We start from the raw sequence: 20,192 nt of genomic DNA, 5'->3' as shown, positions 1-20,192 counted from the left end.
CTGTTGTTGAATTTCCAGGATGGGAGACCTGAGTCGAAAATCCTACCCCCGGAGTGGAGGTGTCCGCATTAGATTCAATTAGCTTCTAAGAACATTAGGTTAGTCACAATTTGATTCCGCTAATCCCAACCCTGACCTTGCGGAACGGGGGGATATGGGAGCAACGGCTGATGAGCTGTGGTGGAGGTGGATCCAAGGTGGGGGACAGTAGGGGGGGCGTGGCATGTTCATGTTGGTGTTGAAACGACTTTGGACACACTTCTTGCCACACTCACTTGAACTTGACTCCCCGTTCGTTCAGACGCCCCAATCATGGGAGGTAAGGCAAATCCCAGAGCCATGCTCACTTTAGTCACCTTCTCGTCCCTCTGGGCGCGTCTCTTCGCGAAGCGTGAAACCAAGGTTCTGATTCTTGGGCTGGATAATGCGGGCAAGGTGAGAGTCCGCGGGTGAACGTCGTGGGGCGCTCCAAGTGTCCGAAATGGCGCAATCAGATAGGGTGGTGTTGGATGATCAGAAGATTTGAGGAAGCAAGGCAGGATGGCCATCACTCATGCTAGTCCACAATCTTGTACCGCATCACAATGGGCGCGGTTGTCGCGTCGGCACCAACGGTCGGGTCGAACCACGAGATCTACGAGTACAAGGGCGTCCGATTCGGCCTGATTGATTTGGGCGGGCAGAGCAGCTTGCGCACAACGTGGAACCAGTACTTTGCCGACACGGCCGCGATCATCCTTGTAATCGACTCCAACGACCCTTCGCGCTTGTCACTCGCAAAGGCCGAATTGCAGAAGCTGGTCAATGCCGAAGTGAGTCGTGAATGGAGATGTGATGGGGAGTGCTGGAAGGGCAGACGAAAACGGACAATCGCACTGGTGGGAGCGAGATGAGTGCGAGCGGCACGGGGCGCGCACAGATGGCTGGGAGGGGTTGCGCCGATTACGGCGGGACGCGCACCGATAAGGGACGGGCTGACGTACAGGAGCTGGGCACTGCCCTCTTGCTCGTCCTGGCCAACAAGCAGGACCTGCCTGCCGCCGAGGGTCGACTCACTCCCGCGCAAGTGTCTGAAGGGCTAGGCCTCACGGACCTCCGTGAGCGCGAGTGGCAAATCATGGGCTGCTCGGCACTGACCGGCAACGGTCTCATGGAGGGCATGGACTGGCTCGTCACCAAGCTCGAGCAGCGCTAGACTATCACGACACGACATCACGACACATGCATGCCACGCGAATCATTGTATGCTATATGGGATTCTGCTCATGAGATTGGAAAGGGATTTCGTTAAGGTGATGCGGGCTTCTCGTCTTCGTTGGGGTCTTGTTCGTCTTGTTCGCTTACTCCTCGCCAGTGTCCGCTCGCCCTCACTCGCCACTGCTTTGGGTCGGCCCGGAAAGGAACAACTCGCCTTTGTCACAACTTTTCTGCTGATCTAACCTAGGTCTGTGGAGCGGAAGCCGGAAGCTCGCTCGCGTCAGCCACAGCCTTGCCACCCTTCGGCGCCGCAGGCAGCACGTCGCTTGCATCCATGTCGGTGTCGAGCTCGAGGTCGCCAAAGACGTGGTCCTCGTACGCGTGGACGTGCTCCCAGTCGTCATCGTCGTCGTCGGTGATGTGGGGCTCCAGAGCCGGAGTCTGCGGAGCAGGCCCAAGCGCAGACCCGTTCGCGGGCTCACTGGAAACCGGAGCGGCCTCAACGAGAGGCGGCGTGGCTGAGAGGTACCGCTCGCGCCAGGCCCAGAACGAGGACCGGGGTTCCGTAGGCTGCGGCTCTGTGATCTTCTCGTCCTCAATCGGAACAACTGTTGGGCGCGGTACGTAGTCGAAGCCCAGGGCCGCGGCAGCTCCGGTTCGGGGAGCTCGGCCGCGACCGTCCATGAGCTGAGCGAGGGGCACTTCGCGTCGTGGAGGGGTGGGTGGTGTGGGGTTGCGCATGGGCGACGTAGAGAGAGGGGAGTGGAGGGGAGGGGTACCAAGTGGTGAGTGCAGCGGCGAGAATGACCGTGGGCGCACGAACACGCCTGACAGCGTGTTGGGAACGCTCGCGCCGCGGGGGAGGAGAGATACGTCGGCACGGCCTTCGTTGATGAGACTCTGGCCGCCGCCAGCGAGGTTGATGTCAGGCCGACGCGCGTGACGGCGCTGCTGGGTGTGAGGGTTGGGGATGGGACGAGGGGGGATAGGCATGGCGGGGAATATGCGGTAAACGGTTAGAGAGGACGAGGACGAGGACGAGGAGACGCGTTAAGATGTACGGTGAGCGTGAATGGGTGGATGAGGACAACAATGGGGGATGCGGGGTACGGTGGCAGTGGCAATATGCAGGGAAGGCAGGTCCGCGTCGGGTGACGGGATGTCGAAGCGGGTGGACGCGGGTGGCAACCTCACGATAAGGAATGGGGTCTGGATACAGGACCAAGGAACCGCACTGGGCTATCTGGCCACTAGTGACGCAGTGGCCGTGAGCGATAAGTGGTTGCTGCGTTGGAGCCGACCTTTGTCTCAAAGCCATAAAGCCATTTAGCCATATGTAGCGGTCTGACAGTAGTGTGGAGTCACTAAGTACTAAGTGACTCGAAGCAGTGTGCGTTTTAGTGCCAATTGTGACGCGTCATGAGGCTGCAGGCTGGTTGAATGCATCCAGGGCCAGTTGTTCATCGACTCACCCTCCATTGGAATCCCTTGCCCATTTGCCACCGATTCGGCCATCGAGCCACCGAGTGGCAAAAAGGCGGTAAAGCGGTGGTTGTCAGTTGACGGGACCAGAGAACCGACAACCCTAACACCCTCACACCCTAGACGCGTCGGTTGATGCATGCGCTAGTCAAATACACACCTTGACGTCAGCACACGTTCACACAACGGTCGCGCACGTTTGTACTCACAATAATGCAGGTTGATTGGGAAAGCTCATGCCCCTCCTCACAATCGCTCATGACAACGTCGCCTCCTATCATTGCGTGATCCGGACACTTGTGACCTTGCGGCGGCCTGCGCGCTCCTCCGGCGGGAGCATTGCGGTGCCAGGGAATGCCAGAACCTGGAATTCCTTCTGCTCCCGTTGGGGCTTCATGCGGAACACCGATAACGACGTGCTCAGTGCATTGCCAGGCTTGGGCTTGCTTATCTTGCGCTTAACCCAACCACCCGGGCCCACTTCGTCGCCTGAAGTTGGCAACGCAGCCTCGGCGCCCTCGCGTATCTTGTTCTTCGATCCTTGGGCCGCAGGAGTGTCAGAGTCGTCCTGGGGAGACGGCACCTTGGCACGCTCACGACGCAGGTGCTGGAGCCCTTCGTCACGCACGTCCTTCGAAATGGTCCTGGGTAGTCAGCCTGGAGCCTGGACAGGAGCGCCCTTCGACGTACTTGCCCGGATCCAGCAACAGGAGCTTGACCTGTCCCCGGAGGTCAACCTCATACCCCACGATTGTGCGCGAGTGGCCATTGTGCTCATGTCAGGCCTCAGCGTGGTCGGATTAACTTACCTGCAGCATCAAGGGGAGACGATCTGAGATTCGAACTGGGGATGTGGGCCGCAACAGATCGTCAGAGTTGGCATCACCATCCTCGTCAAGATCGGAGTCGTCGGCCTCCTGGGTGTCAGGCCATGCCCAGCCTCAGTGGCAGCTCACAAAATATTGCTGCACCCAGCGCAAAAGGAGTGCGTAGGAGGGTTCAGGGTTGGCCTTAGTAGGAATGGGCCGGTCGCTAGGCTTGGGGAAATCGTCTATCATCAACAAGGGCCGCGAGTCAGTCATTCACAGATTGTACATGGAACACCCAGGTAAGAGAACATGGCATAGAGGTCTCGATGTCAGCGAGTGTCATTCTGCAAGCACTTACCCGACGGCCCAATCCACTTGGACGTTCCCATGATCTCCCCCTTGAACTGCGCGCGGCCAGGCAGGTCGTAGCGCTCGCGCCAGGCCTCGTTAATCCACTCCTGAATAGCACGGATTCCGGGTTCGCCATCCCCCGAGAACAGAGAGGTGTAAGGCGAGTTGGGGAGCATGAGGAGCGAGGCGATTGTCATCTCAGCGTTGCGATATCCGCATCCCCAAGCTCAAGTCAGTCGCGGCTTCCGCTGAGAACGCTGAAAACTCACAACCATCGAAGCCAAACACGCCCTTGATGTGCACGGCGTGGCGGGTGAGGACAGCCCGACTTGTCTCCCTGCGCTTCACGGAGTGCAGCAGGAGCTTCTTCAGAACAGGCATGACACCTGCATGTATCAGCGCCAAGACCAGGAGGCGGGAGGGAGGCATTAGGTCGAAGTGGGAAAGCGGACATAGCGGCGGAAAGGGCAGCGCGGTGTGAGGAAGATGGCACAGACAGAAGGCGGGTGGTGGGGAAAGTGGCGTTGCTCTCAACGAGCAGACGGTCCGAGACACTCACCTGGGGAAAAGTTCGGTGGCAGGACATCGTCTGCAAGGCCGCCACGTACAGGATCCCACCTCGACGTTAGCGCTAGGGAACGTGTTGCAGTGACGATATGGTGGTGACTCACCACTTGTCACCCTTGACTCTAGCATCGTGCTTCTTGCCCTTCCCAGACCAGGAATTGCCATCCCAGAGACCTGGGTCGACGGTCCTGGCTTTGCGACCGTTCTGTTGCTTCCGATCGTCATCCGAGCCATAGAAGAATTGGGATTCAAAGTGGTCGCTATCCTCCTGACGATCTCGCTGTCAGTGTTTGCCGTTTAGAAAAGGACTGGACTCACCCAAACAAGCCGAGGCATGCGCGTTCTGTTGGATTTCGCTGAGGCCGGTTAAATCAGCACCGCAGACGAAACAGAGGACGGCACCGTCGTCCGCGCCACTGTGATCAGTCGGTGGCAACAGGATAGCTGTGATATAAGTGTGGCTCACGTCTCGCCCAGGTACTGGACGTCCTGGTCGTCCGACCCGTCGTCCGCCTCTGGATTGTCGCCACCTTGGAAGTGGGAGTTGACGTGGGCTTCAAACGCGATATCGCTTGCGTCGATGCCCTCGTCACAGACAGGACATACATGCATCTTGTCGGACAGTAGTAGATGGAAGATAAAGGGAGGTGGTGTGATGCGTGAGGTGTGGGAGAAGGGAGTGAATGGAAAGAGAGTTGTTGATAGCTCAGAGTCAGCGCGAGTGTGCTCATGCCCCAGCAGGTCAGCAGGCTGGGCAGCAATTTCCAGATGCTAAGTGACGGAATAATTGTTGTGATTCAATGGAGCCCCATTTTTGTATTACGCATTGTAACGCGATTTGGATTGGTGTAATGCCAGGGCCTGGGTGAGTGCACGGAAGCATCGCGCAATGAGGTCGAGTGCCAATGGCAGGGCCGGACAATGCCGGTTGGTTGACGCGGCAAGTAACCTCTCAATCTTGGCCACTCCCACATCCGTCACTACCCTAACCATCATGTCCGACAACAACTCTGGCATCGAGGACACCCTCGCCGTGAGTATCTTCCACGAATCATTTGCTGACATACAGGCGGCGTTCGACAGCTCGTTCACCATGCCTGCGGCCGAGCCGCGTCTCGAAACCGAAAAGGCTGCCAGTCCAGCCTCCGAACCAACGGCGCCCGAGGAGGAGGGCGAGGGTGAGGGCGAGGGCGGCGAAGACTGGAAGCCAACGTACGAAGCCAACCTCGCGCAGTGGCGAGCCGAGGCCGACGAGGCACGTCAGAAGGCCGAGGAGACGCGCGCCAAGTTTGAGGCCGAGCAGGCCGCCGAAGCGCAGGCCGTGAAGGACGAGGCCAAGAAGGCTGCCGACGCCAAGAAGGCCGCCGAGAAGGAGGCGGCCCACCACGAGAACCTGGCGAGCGCCCTTGAGACCTCACCAGCACCCGCGACGGTGCCGGCACACAAGCGGGCTGTTGCAGAGGAGCGCGACAGGAAGACGCGCGAGGCGTGGGAGATGGTCAAGCCGAAGGCCGAGGAGGCGGCGTCATCCCCGTCCGCACCGCCCAGCACTGCGTGGGAGGAACTGAGCGGCACCCAGTCGTCCATCGAGGACATTTCCGCGTCACCGGTCGTGCCTGCTACCGGATCATATGGCTCGTCTCGGTCTGGCGGCTCGTCGTCGCCCGAGAAGCCTAAGCCCAAGGCGGCCGGCACCAAGGGCGACGGCAAGAAGGAGGACATTCCCTTCCCCGCTGGCATCACGCCCACGTCCCAAGGCGTCAACCAGGCAGCAGGCGCAGCAGCGGTACCCGAGCCCGCAAACGCTACGCCCTCGCTCACACTGTCCATCTTCACCGCACCTGGAGGACTCACGACCAAGCGCGTCCTGGCAGCCCTTGGTATCAACCTTCTGCTGCCCTTCATCAACGGCATTATGCTCGGTCTTGGTGAGATCACCGCGCGCGAGTTTGTGCGCGTTGGCCGGCTCTGGTGGAAGGGTGAGCGTGCGATTGCCGGCATCTGGCGCAAGGACGGCAATGTTTCGGGCTCAGGCTTTGGCGCACGCAACGTCTCCAATGTTGGGCTGAGTGGGGGCGCGGGGTTCTAGGTGACCTAGGCGCGCGGTTGTTCGGGTAGCATAGCAAGACGGTAGACATGCACAGACTGGCGGTGGAGGTTGTCGTAGGATGTTGGGGTAGGAACTGCTATGTTCGGACATGAATATCCACTTCTAGCCCCCCGCATCGCAGCCCGCCGCGGTTTGTGTGTTGCGTGTCACTCGACTCCTCAGGTGTATGAACTTCAGAAAGGTCGGGCTGAGAGTCGAACCCAGGCTATAAGCACCAATTCTTAATCAGAATCTAGTGTACGTTATACGATCCCGCCTTGAGGTTCCGCACTTCGCGAGTTGGTATAGGTTCCGGTGCCTGACGGACCCACTGTGTAAGGGCAGAGTTCAACTCTTCTGAAGACCTACATTGAAGTGATACAGAAGTGCGTGTGCGGTTTCCAACGTATCTGGGGCATCTAGAATCTCCTCCGATGAGATCGCATCAGGCAGTCGCCAAAGCTTGGCATGTGCGGCATGGTGCGGCAAGACACCTCCACCGGTCCTTCCATTGGTCAACGCTCATTGCCCACCTCCACCTCGTGTTGACCGCTCCTTCATAACAAGGTCTGCCGTCGTTAGGTCCCCACGTCAGAGGTCTCCACGACACCATGTCTCCCTCCCCCTCAGCCCTTCTGGACGCGCTGTTGCACACCACAACCGACGCCATCATCCCGCTCACGGCGGACGGCGTGCGGAGCGGATGTAAGGTCTTTGGCGCGGCGATTCTGCGGAAATCCGACCTCGGCCTCGTGATCGCGGCCACGAACCACGAGACAGCGTCGCCACTGCTACATGGGGAGATCAACTGTATCCAGCAGTTCTACGGGATGGGGGACCACCCCAATCCAAAGGACTGCGTGTTCTTCGCCACACACGAGCCCTGTTCCCTCTGTGCGTTCCTTAAAGATGACGTTGATGCCAGGTTTGTCGGGCATCACCTGGTCGGGGTTCGACAACTTCTATTACCTCTTCACGTATCAGGATACGCGAGACGCATTTGCTATCCCACACGATATCAAGATCCTCGAGGAGGTGTTCAAAGTCCGCGCAGGGGGTGAGACGGATGAGCAGTACGCCGCGCGGGAGTTGTATAATCGAGAGAACGCCTTCTTCAAGAGCAAGAGCGTTGCTCAGCTCGTGGATGAGCTGCCGGAGGCTCAGCGCGAGGCTGCGAATAAACGTATCGCCCAAGTAAAGGACACGTACGACCGGTTATCAGAGGTCTACCAGCAGGACAAGGGCAAGGCGGGTATCCCGCTCGCGTGAGTACATTCGCTAGTGACGCGTATTGTCTCCGGATAGTCCCCAATAGAACCCGTTTGTACAGACAGATACAGTCTACTTGTTGCCACACAGTTGAATGGCGGAGTAGTGCCTCAATCAGCGGGGCCTGGTGCTCACCCACCATAGATATAGCAATCCCCGACCTTGAGTCTGTTCCGGTCTCTGTTAGATGTGAACCCGCATCGGAGTCGATCCGGCGAGCCTGCTTGCCGTCAGCCATGCTGGCCGAAATCGAGTGAGCGCATGCAGTAGCCCACGGCTGAGTTCAAGCGGACAACAACACAACGTCATGACGTTACAGTAGCGTCTGACTGCGAGCGTCAGGGCTTAAAAACACGGAAACGACATACAATCAGATCGTGAATGATCGGCGCCGAAGTTCTTGGCAGCACACAGTATATGTAACAGTCGTGCTCGCAAGAGAAATTCACTAGATGTCTGTCGATGAGCTTCGCCACGGGGCGGCCTACCATAATAACTTGTCAACGACATCCACTCTTAAAGTTGCTGAAGCAAGCGACCGGGGCACCGATTTTCGGATAATCAATACCGCGGTGTAGTTGTCATGAAGGGAGGTCACGGAGCAACGCTCAGTATTCAACCGTGATTCCGAGTGCATTAAGGGGAGATACCGAAGAGGAAAAGGTTGTCCTTGCACAGCACCAGTCGAGGAGCGACAGCTTGACTTTGGGAGGTAATTGCTTGCTTAACCACTATTTTTACGTTGAATGCGGGTTCAATCGTCCTCGCAACCTCTCGGAACCCGACACCACCCAGTTTACGGGAGTTTGCAAAAGGTCGCTTTGTTTCTTGAACGCTCCCAGGCGTGGCCGTTCTGCGGTGGCTCAAACCCAAGGCTGTCCTGTTTCCCGACAATCAGTTGCCAATTTCCCAGCCCAGCTGCACATTGGGAATAATAACCAACAATGAGCTAGCGATTATGTGGTGTTCATCAAGGCAACCCACTGTCTGAAGCAGTCGCGTAGGGCGAGCGCGAGTCCACCCAAGGTCATAGTGCTGCAGGTCGTCCCGACGATGTTAACCCCGCCGTGACTGGTTCCGTTGCCGGCAGCCAAACCTGCCGACGAGAAGGAGAGCGGCATCGCATGAGATGGTGATTACGAGGAGACTGGTCACTCGCAATACAGAGCACCACTTCGATACCGGTCTCGCCCTCGGGTACCGCGTCGTCCTCGAGTGCCTGTACGTGAGGACCAATGATTGCTGCAGATACGCAACCTGGTGAAAGGTCCACCCCGTTGGTCGGAATTGTTCACCATCTGTCTGCAAGCCTGGAGTGGTCTCGTGGTCGGCGGGTGCGCTCCAGTAGCCAGTCCACCACACCAACTGTTAATATATTGTTAGTGAAGAATTGCGTAGCCAGAGGTTGAAGAGACGAGATTGAGTCCTTCGAGGGTATTGACGTGACGGAGAGACGAAGCATGAAGTCGGAGCATGAACCCCATTCCCACGGTAGTTTTGTTGATGCAGTCGCCAGTGCTGCTGTCCTCGCTGGAGCCGGTAACATCCGCACGTCGCTAGCGTTATTCCTTAAACGTGAACATTGTGCCCTTCTGGGGTTAAGATCTCACATATAAAATGGACAGCCTCGTCAAGAACTCGTACGGGTTCCCGAGGAGCAGCGGCACTCACCCACAGTTAATGCCCGGAAAGTTTCCTGGTAAATTGGCTGGCGGTCATTTGTTCAGTCAATTACGCCCAGCTTGCGCGCGCTGAGTCGCAGCACTGGAGCTGGTCCCTTCGTTACACCTGCCTGAGTCCGCCACACACGGCGCCGTTGAAGTCCGCGGTGACGGGGTTTTGAATGGCGGACCACCTTGCCCGATGGGGACCAGAGTTGCGTACTCGCCTCTGCACGCAGCCACGACAATCCACCTTCCTCGGAGGAGCAAGCAACTGCCGAGCCAGCGTGACCAGTTTGGCCATACGATTCCTCTGTATTCATCGAATAGCCTGGGTGGTGACTGAGGCCAAAGGACGGGGAACAGGCCGAATAAAAAAGAGTACCGACTCCATGGTGTCTGCCTCGAGTCCTTCTCTATCCGCCACCCTCAATACTGTTCCACTTACTCGCTCCCAGCTCCCTGAGGCTGTCACTCGTTTTTGTCTGCCGCATCCACATGCTCTGGGACGAGTGGTGCAAGTGCCACAAAGAAACTCGCCGACCATGCGATGCGGCTCCCACGCGACGTGAAACAGGTTTGAAACGACTTACTGTACAAGCGTCGCCGCAAGGTGTGGATCTGCCACACAGCGCAACGCTCCGCAGCGATCACGTACATTGTACGTTGCCGAGCCCAGGCCGTCGTTACAACACAAAGTGGCAGCCGGGGATAGCGACCAACGGGAGCGTATTAAGACACCAGAAGGCTGCGAAGGGTGGAGAAGGCAACGAACGCCCTGAATGGTCGGGATGGTTAGGGTGGGAAAGTCGAACCACGCGTGTTTGGCCTCGTTGCGCTCTCATCGCATGTGACGGGGGTGGGGTTGAGGGCAGGGGCAAAGTTAGATGCAGGCTGGATAGAGTTTGGCATTAAGATCCCTGGAGCCCATTATGGAAGACGTTGGAGTCGTACTCGGTAGAGTGGCTGGTGCACAAACAGGTACTGCGCTGATGGCATCCACATGGGTTCCATGCCCTAAGAGTGCGGAAATGTCCTTGGGGAGGTGTCGAAGAAGACGGAACACCAGGCACAGGAACCAATGTAGGGTTTACAGGGAAGAGTTCATTGTGCCCAACGAAACACAAGACACGGGCACAGGCACCGTCACGGCTTCACTAGTTCGTCGCCAACATTCGGAAGTCTAGTGGCGTATCGGATGTGGCGTTGCAGCTTGGGGAATTGAACAGTTGACTGGAAACCCGCGTACTTTGTTGTATGCGAGCAAGGCTGGTGGAGAAACAGCTCTCGATTAACGTTTCTAGCCCCGAAAACACGTGGTTGTGGCGGGAAAAGCGACCCTTGGGAATTGCGTAACGGCGGAGTACGCAGAGTACAACTGATGGCACTAGATACCCTGGGAGTTGAGATCATCGTGGCGGAGGAGCAATTGCAGATGAGGTGGCCTGGCAGCCCGTGCGCTGAAACACCATGTGGTGGAGTGTCGGTGTGTGGCGGAGGTAAGTGTCGCCATCTTGGTGGAGATTAGACGAAATCGGAGGACGAGCTTTGGGGAAGATGATTCCCGGGAACAACAACGACCCCGTACAGAGGGTTGATTTGCTCTGCGAAAAACCCTCGAGGTAGGGTGGAGGACGAACGAATTGCCCCATGTGGTCGGAGCTATGGCTCTTGGGGCGCTCATCCGACAAAGGCGAGGGATACCCTCATAGGCTTATTGAGACCGTCTGCAAGTAATCGGAAGAGAAGACTCGTGGTTCCTCTGCGGTGGATCACGGATCCGCACGCTCTACATAATTGTCGAAGATGTAGCTTTCTCTTTCGAGGCACAGATTGTTGTGAATGACAACGCTGCAGCAGCCGAGCTGAACCTCCATTCGCTTGATGTGAAGGGAGCGCTGGCACCTCGATGGCGGACTGGGAACCCCGTCGATATTACTGGCTTCTCAGAATTTGGCCTCCGTCGGGGAGACTTTGCGCGGTCAACGGATGATGGTTTCCAAGAGGATCCGGTTAGCAACGTACCCAGTGGAGACTTGTCACTGTGCAGCGTTGTACCCAGCATGGTAACCCCAGACAATTGTGCCGAGGGCTTGAACAGCAACCCAGACATTTGGGCCGAGGTGATCGCCGTCGCGATTGGGAGAGGCAATGGTTGGACATTGGGTCCGCGTGGCGAAGCCATTGGGTCAGGCGTAGAGTTACCAAAATGGGCAACCTGAGCGCTTCTGCGCTCAAGGTTTCTGATTCCGAAAGTTCATGCGCACACTTCGACGCTCTTGAAATGGCTAGCCGTGGAGGAGATGGGTGATAAGTGTGGTTCGAATACCACCATGCTTGAGCAGATTTCGATTGGCCCAAAAGCGTCAGCGATCCATGAGTACATTTCTGGCTTGGTCGGTGGTCTTCGGGGGGTTTGGGCCAGCTCAATAAAGAGTGGAACCGCGACCGGCCAGAGTCAGACGAGATGGAACGGGAGGACTAGGCTCGGCTTCCGATCGCGGATAGGGCCGTGCACTGAAATACCTTCTGAACTCCGCGAGGGGCGCTGGCGGCATTGACTGGGCTTGGGCGCCTTGGTTGCCCCGTTGTACCTCTTCAGATGGCTGAACGGACGGGATTTGTGCCATGAATTGAGGTCTCAAGCTTGCAGGAAAATGTACAACCACGGGTTGAGGTCTCGGACTTGCAGGAAAATGTTCAACTGAGTGGCGTTCGCACTGTCGTAACGAATCGTAACCCAGCGATCTTCGGACGGTGGATGATGTACCTAACAGGGCGACCATATCGTAGCGGAGTGAGGCGCTTCGAGAAATAGGAGCGGGCACCGAGGTAATGTTCTACGGTATTGATATCGTTATCCGAGCCATTGGGCTGAATGCTGGACCGAGGACGCGCAACTTCAACTACCGACTGGATGGCCGCTGCCATCTCTGAGCTGCGCCACTCGCCTCACATCATCCTGACGTAAGCAAAAGCTGCTAGGCAGGCTAGCAATGGGATACAGCTCTACTGCATTTGGTATTGCCAAAGCGTTAGACTCACCTTCGTTCATGTAGCTCGCCTCCCAGAAGTGGAATGACAGAGTTCGGTTCATGTGACCTCCCACCGAGACGGAGTGTGGGCGGAACTTGCCTGCAAGTGTCAGCCGACAGTTCATTTCAAAACTCTGTGAAACGGACTGCGGAGAGTCCTCACTTATCTGAAGTCACTCACCATGTTAGCTCGAGGCAAATGTTTGGGCATGATGAAGATGTGCGGCAAGGGTCGGCCATGGATGGGGAGAGCTTCAGTGACGTGACCTCGGTCGCGTCGACTGCCGTTCGGACCAGATCGTGAGTGAAGCTCACGTGCTTGAATCAGCACTCTTCCAGCAATCAGATTTATCTGGACTGCAGATGGCACGGTATTCCGCCACTAACCAGGGCTTGACATGTCGACGAATTTGGGCCAATTCGGAACGAGTTCAGTGGTCCCCAGAAGTCTTCTGACAGGTGCAATGCTTCCATGTCACAGCACAGCGCACGAGCTAAATTCAGCGGACGACTTGATTGTGCTGATGAGCTCACAATCATGATGATGGTTATTCCTTTCTTGGTGCTGGGATTTGGCCGCCTGGATGAATCTGGAGCCGAAGTTCGGAGGTTACTGGAGGTATCTTGAATTTCGATCTGAGATCAACAGGGTGTGGGAGACGAGAATTAATCTGGGTCTAGCCAGACCGAGAGAAGGTCCTGCGTAGGATCGTGGTTCCTCTGCGCTAGGTAAAGAAGAAATGGCGGAGGCCGCCACTGTCACGGATGGTCGAGATGAGAGCTGACGGGAGAGCTAGGAAGGCAGCATATATGTGGGGCACCAGCAAGGACGTCAAGCGGACTAGCGGCACCTAGGTGTTAGTCAGTTTAGAGGATCCTCTTACATGGGTTAGCTTGCAAGTGACATTCCGAATGGGCACCAAAGTATGGTGCCCTAGAGTGGGGCTTTGCTTCCCCCTCTGGGTGCGAATCGGTGCGAATCGGTGCGAATCGCCAGGGATCCACGGAGAATACGGGCCAGGATGTCCGTGCGCAGGATGGGTGTGGATGAACCCCAGGGCAGAGGATGGATGACATGGATATGTTCAACCCCAACTTTCCAACGCAAGGAGGATTGAGCTGCCACGGGTAGAGCGAGACAGCGGTGGGACATGTCCCGCGTCCTATCGCCGAAACATACCTGGCGGAACCCCATCATCCCAAAGTCTTGTGCGGAATCTAGGTAGCAACGATGTCTTGATTCTGGGCTATCGTGGCCCGACAAAGTTGCGAGCAACTTGAAAGTAGGACCTCTGGAATCACCTAGTAGCCGCGGCTATCGGAGACGTGGCATGCGGGTATGCAAGTAACGTAGCGTTCACGTGTTCATGGTGGCGTTGAGGTGCAGAGAAGAAGGATCGCCCAGCTGTATCGGTTAATGGAAATCTGCTCCATCTTGGAATGCAAGCTTACGGCTCACGGTTGACAGTTCACGGAGAATCTGGATCTCGGCTATGGGTCGCCGTCCCACCGCTCCGAACACTCATTTGACTTGGGTTGGATAGCGGCGTGTGGTAAGGTCCGCCACCGATTTTGTGAGGAGAGGGAATGCCGATTAAAGAAAGGAGATTAGAGATCCATTTCATCCGTCCATTATTTGATGAGATGGAGCGAGGAAGGTGTAAACAAAAAGTCACAAGACCACTCAATAGGCCTTGACAGGCGAGCTGGCGATGGTTCCTTTGTTCATGTCGCCATGCAACGTTGCTCATCTTGACAATTGTCTTGTTGGTTAACAATCGTACATTAATTGCCATATGTTATTGGAACGTAGATTTTTCTGAGTCGTACGCTCGTCAAGAGAGGCGAGGTTAGGAAGAACAGGCACGGCTCCCACCACCATGACAAATGACCAAATGATCTACGATCCACAGAGTCGGTCCCGTCCAGGCACGTTACGTACCTCAATCTCTTCAACCCCGCCACGCCGCTATGCACTTCCGCCGCTCCATCTCAATACCAAATCTACCTGCGTGGTTGGTGGAGCACCCACGCAGCGGTACCGCGCATGTACCGCGCCTTTGGGGTCGATGTGACGATCAGCGGGCATTACTGGGGGCGATCATCGCGTCATCGCAGCCCCGACTTTGGCGATCGCCAGATCGCCGTCAGTCACCCCTCAGCCGTGGCTCATAGCTCATCCACTTGACATGTTCATTCTTTGACAGTACTAGAGGTCATCCGGGACTCTGTTTCGCCCGTATTATTCCTCAAAATCCCTTTCGCCCTTACCTTGGGTTGCACATGGACTCGTGCCTGGTCAAATGGACATCCCCTCCAGCCTCCCAGCCAGGCCCATCCCGGGTCAGTGGCCACCACTCCATGTGGTCCACGAGCTCGGGGGCCGAACGACGTACCAGCGAATATTTTACACCACGCCGACGGATGTCGATCGCTCGGCGGCGCGCCGAAGGTACCGGTACAGGCACGTCCTCGTCCCTTCCCCAGCCGATGTCAGGCCAAGAAGAGGTAGATGCAAACAGTACATGTCGCTGGACAGGTAAATGAGAGCGCGATCGCTAGCGATTTTGGGACAAGTCATGATGATGGAAAGTTGGAGGAGCTGAGGAGGGGTGGAGGGGGGGGGCGGGGGGGACTGCTAGGAGCAATGAACAATGGGTGTCATCGGCCCCCATGTGTTTCAGACTGGGGCGTGCCTTTCATCCTCTCACCGCTGCTCGCTCTCACCACAAAGCAACTAGTGAATTCGAGGCCAAGAAGCACAATGGGGGGAGTGCGAGGGATCGCAGGCCATTTCCCTTGGAGCGCATAACAGACCATGCGCCGAAGACCTCACCCAGGCCGTCCAACTGTTCTCGGCGGTGCAGCCCACTGTTTTCGATCCAATAACGAGATGCAACATTCTGGAGAAGAAATTGAATACTGTTACCTTAGATCGGTAGTATGTGGTCCAAGTAGTGGCAGTTCATGTTTTTCCACGAGCCGACAACCTGCCAACGGGCTGGTCCTTCCCACTGGATTCAGCGGCGACAGACGCCAATTGCCTGTCCCCTCTTCCGCCCCCCTTTCATACAGTTTCCAGCTCCCCTGCCGAACCCACCCAGCCCGGTCAGTCCGCAGCTGTTGTTCCCCAGGAACTGCCACTTATGGGCAGAACTCTGAGCCCCTCACCCTTGCGCGACATCGATCGAGATCTTGTTCACCCGGCAGTTCTCAGTCATTCCAGCAGCGGATCCACTTGCCGAAAGGGCGCGTTCCAGCAACCACCCTTGTCACCAACCACCTCCGTTCGTTCCTCGTTGACCAAAGCTCGTCAGATCGATCCCGATATTTCGGCCGGGCAAAGGCCGCATCAGCTCGTCATCAAATCTTGTGCGATCAACCAAGAAGCAGCGGCACCACCCCCGCCCTTCGTCCCTCGTGTTCGTTCCTCCTGTCACGCCATGTACACTTATGCGGTGCACGCCGCCGTTCCAGAATTCTTCAGTCAGAAGGAGATGTGCCGGCAGTATGTTTCGAAGGAGCCGCAGTCGGTTGGGCGAGTTGGGCAATTGAGGCATGAGCACAATGAACTCAGTAATGGTCGTGCCTGATCGTGCCTGTAGTTCAAGTTGTGACCCAAGGAACACACCTGCAGGAGATCATAGGTAGGCACTGGGGTACCGCCAAAGTTGGAACTTCGCCGGCCACCCCCAAGTCAGTCATCTCCCGCGCTCGCCACGAGCGCGGCTCTGTCATAGTCATGGAATTGGAATCCCTGTCACGCCCTGCGTTGCCGAGAGACAGAAACAAGTCGGGAGCCCAATCAATACGCGGATGACGACGCCGCTCTGCAGCACCAGTCCCTTGGTTCCACCTCGCACGGCCGATGGCAGTCAAGGAGGACACGAACCGCACGCCTAAAGGGGTTCCAGTCCAAGTGGCGGTTACATGTCGGTTAGTGCCAACAAACGACATGTTTGTTGATTGTGAGAGAGAACTGTCAGTTCGCCGATCGCCATGTCAGGTTGGTTTGGGGTGCATGCATTCGTCATTATGAGGGTTGTCGTCACAGCAGAATTGACCGCTGGGCGTCGTGTATTGTATGCGGGGGGAGGGCAACCGCACAAGGGGGCTATCCCCAAAGTTGCGAGTACTGGAAAGGCTCGAGTTGCCCTCCTGATGGTGCTTGTTCTGCTGGTAGGGGCTTTGCTGGGTCGTAAGATTGACGTGGCCGGCAGCGCTCCACGCTGCCAGGCGGCGATGAATATCGATGGTCGTAGTGAAACAGTAGTAGTCCATGTCGAGCGAGACCGTGGGGGCCGCACATTCGTGTGGGTGGGCGTCGCCACAGACGTGCCCGGCGAGGTCGGAATCGGGACGGGGAAAAGGAGATTTAGTGAAGGAGATTGCGAAGGGAAGTTTTGGGCTGGTCGGGAGCGTCGTCCATGGGGGCTGGAGGTTCCGTAAGCCGACGAGGCAGAGCACCACGGGGAGGCGCAACATCGCGGTCGCGGTCACGAGGATGTGGCACATCCATTGGCGGTGGACGATACCGGAACTCTGCATACCCTGCCGTCCGTTGGTGATCAGGGTAGGTGCGAGGAGAGTAATTGGTGGCATGGTCAATCGTTGCTGGGCGACGATCGAACGTAGGTGACGGTGGCCGGCGCGACAGCGAACCCGAAGTGTGCAACGCGCGGTCCCTGGGATCGCCCATGGGAGGTTGCAGGGCGCGATGAGGTGGGTCGTAAGGGCTAGGGCCATGGTGTGCATAGCCCGAGTGCGGACGCTGCTCGTAGCTGGAAGGGGGGCGCTGTTCGTAGCTTGAGGTGGGGCGAGGAGGCTCATAGCTCGTGGCCGGACGGTTGTGGTCCAGAGATGTAGCAGGTGCAGTCGGGGCCCTCCTCGAGTTGGCCATGCTGCTGAGGGCCTCCGAAACGTTGAGCCGGTCGAGCCCGTCACGCCGCGTGAGAAGCTCCTCGTACTGTCGTTGAAGGGCATCTCGCGGCAGCCTCACTTGGCCGTCGCACTCGAGAAGCATGCGGGTCTGTTCCAGCACGATAGTGGTGAGCTCCATGTTGTTGCGAGTATTATCGGCCCGCTCAGTGTTGAGAGCATGATGCAGTCTGTTAACCGTGTCCTGAAGCGTTGACAACTGGTTGCCGAGCGAATCATTGGCACCAAGGCGACTCGAGCTGGCCTGGTGGAACGCGGCGTCGGAACGAGTGACAGACGATTCGCTGTGGTACTGGCGGTTGTGAGGAGGGATAGAGTTACTGACCCCAAGCGCAGGTGGGTTCGTGTCAAACTCCCTCGATGGAGGGCGAGGCTGGCCATAGTACGAGCGGCTGGTCGAGGGATAGTCACGCGAAGGGGGAGAATAACGAGGGACAGCATGCGCTGTAGAGTTCCACATTATGGGCTTGCTCTCATCTTCGTTGGGGGAGGTCGTAGGGTGAATGGCCGAGGACGGTGCGACACTGTCCTGATTCTGGCGATTGGATTTGCGCTTGATGCTTGCCAGGAGATGAGGCTCTCCTCGGCGGAAGAGGGGGTGACGGAACTCCCAAGCCTGGGGGTCGGCGTTGGCGGTCGAGTATAAGTCAGAGACCTTGTTAAACCTGTTATGTCAGGAAAAAAAACCGAAACCGTCGCAGGTGCCAGTCACGAGTACATGTTGAGCTGCCGGACGAACGACTGCCAGTTGTTGTGCTTGAAATAGTTTGGCAGAACCTCCCTGTTGACGTCAGCATCTCCACGTGTGCACGGCAGCGCAACAGGTGTCACTCACTTGGAGAACTCGGTGGGGTTGGGGCAGACGAACGACGAACCATCTTGCGACCAGTGCAGGAGGCCTGATCTGCGAATCTTGTCGTCCTCAAGCATGGAGTAGAGTTTACCAACGAATGCTGCTTGCGTCTTGGGAGGTGGCTGAACCAACTGGTTAGAATACGTTCCTCCCGATGGGCTGCGCCGCTCCTCGTGATGCGCAGAGCTGCTCGGAAGGGATGGCATCGTTCCCCGAGGGTCGAGGTGGTCACGGTTGCGGTCGTCGCGACTGCCCTCGCGAGCGCGAAGGTTGGTCCTTTGTTCCCGCGGCCACTGGCGTTGGTCGGGAGCTGGGGCATCGGTCTGCCATGTCGGAGCACGTGGCCCAGAAGTGGTAGGGCGAGGAGTAGGACGAGATGCTTCACCGCCCTCCGAAGAGGTTGGCGACGCGGATGCGGACGCGGACGCGTACCCTTGGCGGGCAGAGCCTGACTCATTCAGCTCCGTCTCTTGTTCCATAGATGACGACGCCGGGGACGCCACGGGGGGAGTCGCGGCGCCATCTCGAGAGGGAATCGCGGAGCGACCGATGGACATGTGACTGTCTTCTGACCGTTGACGCTTGTCCGAGTCGTCAATGGTCAAAGAGAGCCGCCGCTTGGTGGACACGCGGCGGTTGTTGTTGGACATGGGCAATGGTCGGGTATCGAGGAAGTGACTCGATTGTAACCGGGAACCTAGCCCATCGCCTGGATGGCGAGCGGGAACTGGCTGAGCTGGGAGGGCGATCGTGATTTAAGGAGGGCGAGGTCGACGTTGGGGTCGGCCTCGGATGGAGACAATGAGATAAGGGTGGTAGTGTCGAGGCTACCTGCGTAGTGTTAGCGGATTGTTGAGTGGCGTTCAGCGGTTTTGAAGGACGGACGAGACGAGTGGTAAAGGGGATGTGGGCCGATGGGTGACAGGGTAGGATGGGCGAGGAAGGCGACTGAGCACAGATAGTGAGGAGAAGGTGAGGAAAAGAAGAGAAGTCAAAAGGGTGACGTATGGAGCGAAGAGCAATGAGGTGTGCGGTGCAAGGCAGGGAGGAGACAGAGAAGGATGATGGACAGCGCGAAAGGAGGGGAGAATGTGCTACAGTACAGAGGTCGACGCACGGCGAAACCTCGCGAAGCAAGGAATAGGAAGAATGGTGCGGAAGACGTAACTATTCCCCGATGCACACGCGCTCACGCGCGCACGCTCTCTTCCACCCGAGGATCGATCCACACACAGCCATTCTCTTCAGACTCTTGTCTTCCCACCCGTCATCCGCTCCACAAACAACTCTTTGGCACAGCCTGGCGCCCAGTGCCCCAATTAACCCTCGCCCCTCTCCCCCCTCTCTCGCGTTCAGTCTCAAACTAACCTCGTCTCCCTTCTTCCGTGATTCTCCGCATTGCGCGGCGAGACCGTGCATGGCAGCAACCCATCTCGAGGACCCAGAACCAACGCTCGGGCCCACAATTTCTGGAATGAAGAGGAACAAAGGCAGGTACGCTTGGGCCCATGACCCCTGCCCTGCTGTGGGCGCCACCTCCTGTTGAGGATCGGTTGAATGCCGACCCTAGGCGCGCTACCCAGCCACATGACGCACACCGCTGTCCATGCTTCCGACATGGCGCGAGCGCGACAATACACATCATGCCCGACATGGCTGCCATGGGCCTCGGCGTTCGGGCACACCCAACGTTCGGGACTCACCCACCGCCGCCCGAACCGGTATGGGAGACCCTCTTTGGTGGAGGTTCGACAAGAGACAAAGAAGGAGAAGGACGTGAAGCGAGAAGGAGTCAAGAAGGGTGGCAAGAAGAAAGGGACAAAGTAGGAATGGAAGCGAAGATTGGGAATAAGGGGTGGTTGAACTGGTTTGCGTGTATGTGTGTGTATGTGTAATGGATAAGATTGGTAGCCAATGCGTCGTGCGTGGTGGCAGTGTCAC

At 57.3% G+C, this 20,192-nt stretch overlaps 6 protein-coding genes across 6 annotated transcripts; 3 read left to right on the top strand and 3 right to left on the bottom strand.

The window, feature by feature from the left end:
- Positions 1–339: 339 nt before the first annotated feature.
- CcaverHIS019_0107910 (uncharacterized protein) lies at positions 340–1,195 on the top strand (the record flags this gene model as incomplete). Its single annotated transcript, XM_060604088.1, has 3 exons — positions 340–435; positions 561–812; positions 986–1,195. The coding sequence occupies 3 exons, from the start codon at positions 340–342 to the stop codon at positions 1,193–1,195; spliced, it is 558 nt and encodes a 185-aa protein (XP_060453339.1).
- Positions 1,196–1,440: 245 nt separating this feature from the next.
- On the bottom strand, positions 1,441–2,190 carry CcaverHIS019_0107900 (uncharacterized protein; the record flags this gene model as incomplete). Its single annotated transcript, XM_060604087.1, has 1 exon — positions 1,441–2,190. The coding sequence occupies one exon, from the start codon at positions 2,188–2,190 to the stop codon at positions 1,441–1,443; it is 750 nt and encodes a 249-aa protein (XP_060453338.1).
- A 766-nt stretch (positions 2,191–2,956) lies between these two features.
- Positions 2,957–5,018, bottom strand: CcaverHIS019_0107890 (uncharacterized protein; the record flags this gene model as incomplete). The annotated part of the gene is made up of 11 exons (XM_060604085.1): positions 2,957–3,323; positions 3,370–3,452; positions 3,489–3,596; positions 3,636–3,730; positions 3,766–3,810; positions 3,847–4,065; positions 4,109–4,225; positions 4,399–4,457; positions 4,511–4,682; positions 4,725–4,822; positions 4,873–5,018. 11 exons carry the CDS (start codon positions 5,016–5,018, stop codon positions 2,957–2,959), a joined length of 1,509 nt encoding a protein of 502 aa, XP_060453337.1.
- Positions 5,019–5,400: 382 nt separating this feature from the next.
- On the top strand, positions 5,401–6,495 carry CcaverHIS019_0107880 (uncharacterized protein; the record flags this gene model as incomplete). The annotated part of the gene is made up of 2 exons (XM_060604084.1): positions 5,401–5,439; positions 5,476–6,495. 2 exons carry the CDS (start codon positions 5,401–5,403, stop codon positions 6,493–6,495), a joined length of 1,059 nt encoding a protein of 352 aa, XP_060453336.1.
- A 611-nt stretch (positions 6,496–7,106) lies between these two features.
- Positions 7,107–7,764, top strand: CcaverHIS019_0107870 (uncharacterized protein; the record flags this gene model as incomplete). The annotated part of the gene is made up of 2 exons (XM_060604083.1): positions 7,107–7,389; positions 7,421–7,764. The coding sequence occupies 2 exons, from the start codon at positions 7,107–7,109 to the stop codon at positions 7,762–7,764; spliced, it is 627 nt and encodes a 208-aa protein (XP_060453335.1).
- A 9,071-nt stretch (positions 7,765–16,835) lies between these two features.
- On the bottom strand, positions 16,836–18,901 carry SFL1 (uncharacterized protein; the record flags this gene model as incomplete). The annotated part of the gene is made up of 3 exons (XM_060604082.1): positions 16,836–18,063; positions 18,111–18,179; positions 18,234–18,901. The coding sequence occupies 3 exons, from the start codon at positions 18,899–18,901 to the stop codon at positions 16,836–16,838; spliced, it is 1,965 nt and encodes a 654-aa protein (XP_060453334.1).
- Positions 18,902–20,192: the final 1,291 nt, after the last annotated feature.

Source organism: Cutaneotrichosporon cavernicola (assembly GCF_030864355.1).
Source record: "Cutaneotrichosporon cavernicola HIS019 DNA, chromosome: 1".
NCBI classification, from domain to species: domain Eukaryota; kingdom Fungi; phylum Basidiomycota; class Tremellomycetes; order Trichosporonales; family Trichosporonaceae; genus Cutaneotrichosporon; species Cutaneotrichosporon cavernicola.
The sequence above is the reverse complement of the archived record's forward strand: the minus strand, read 5'-3'. Positions and strand labels throughout refer to the sequence as shown.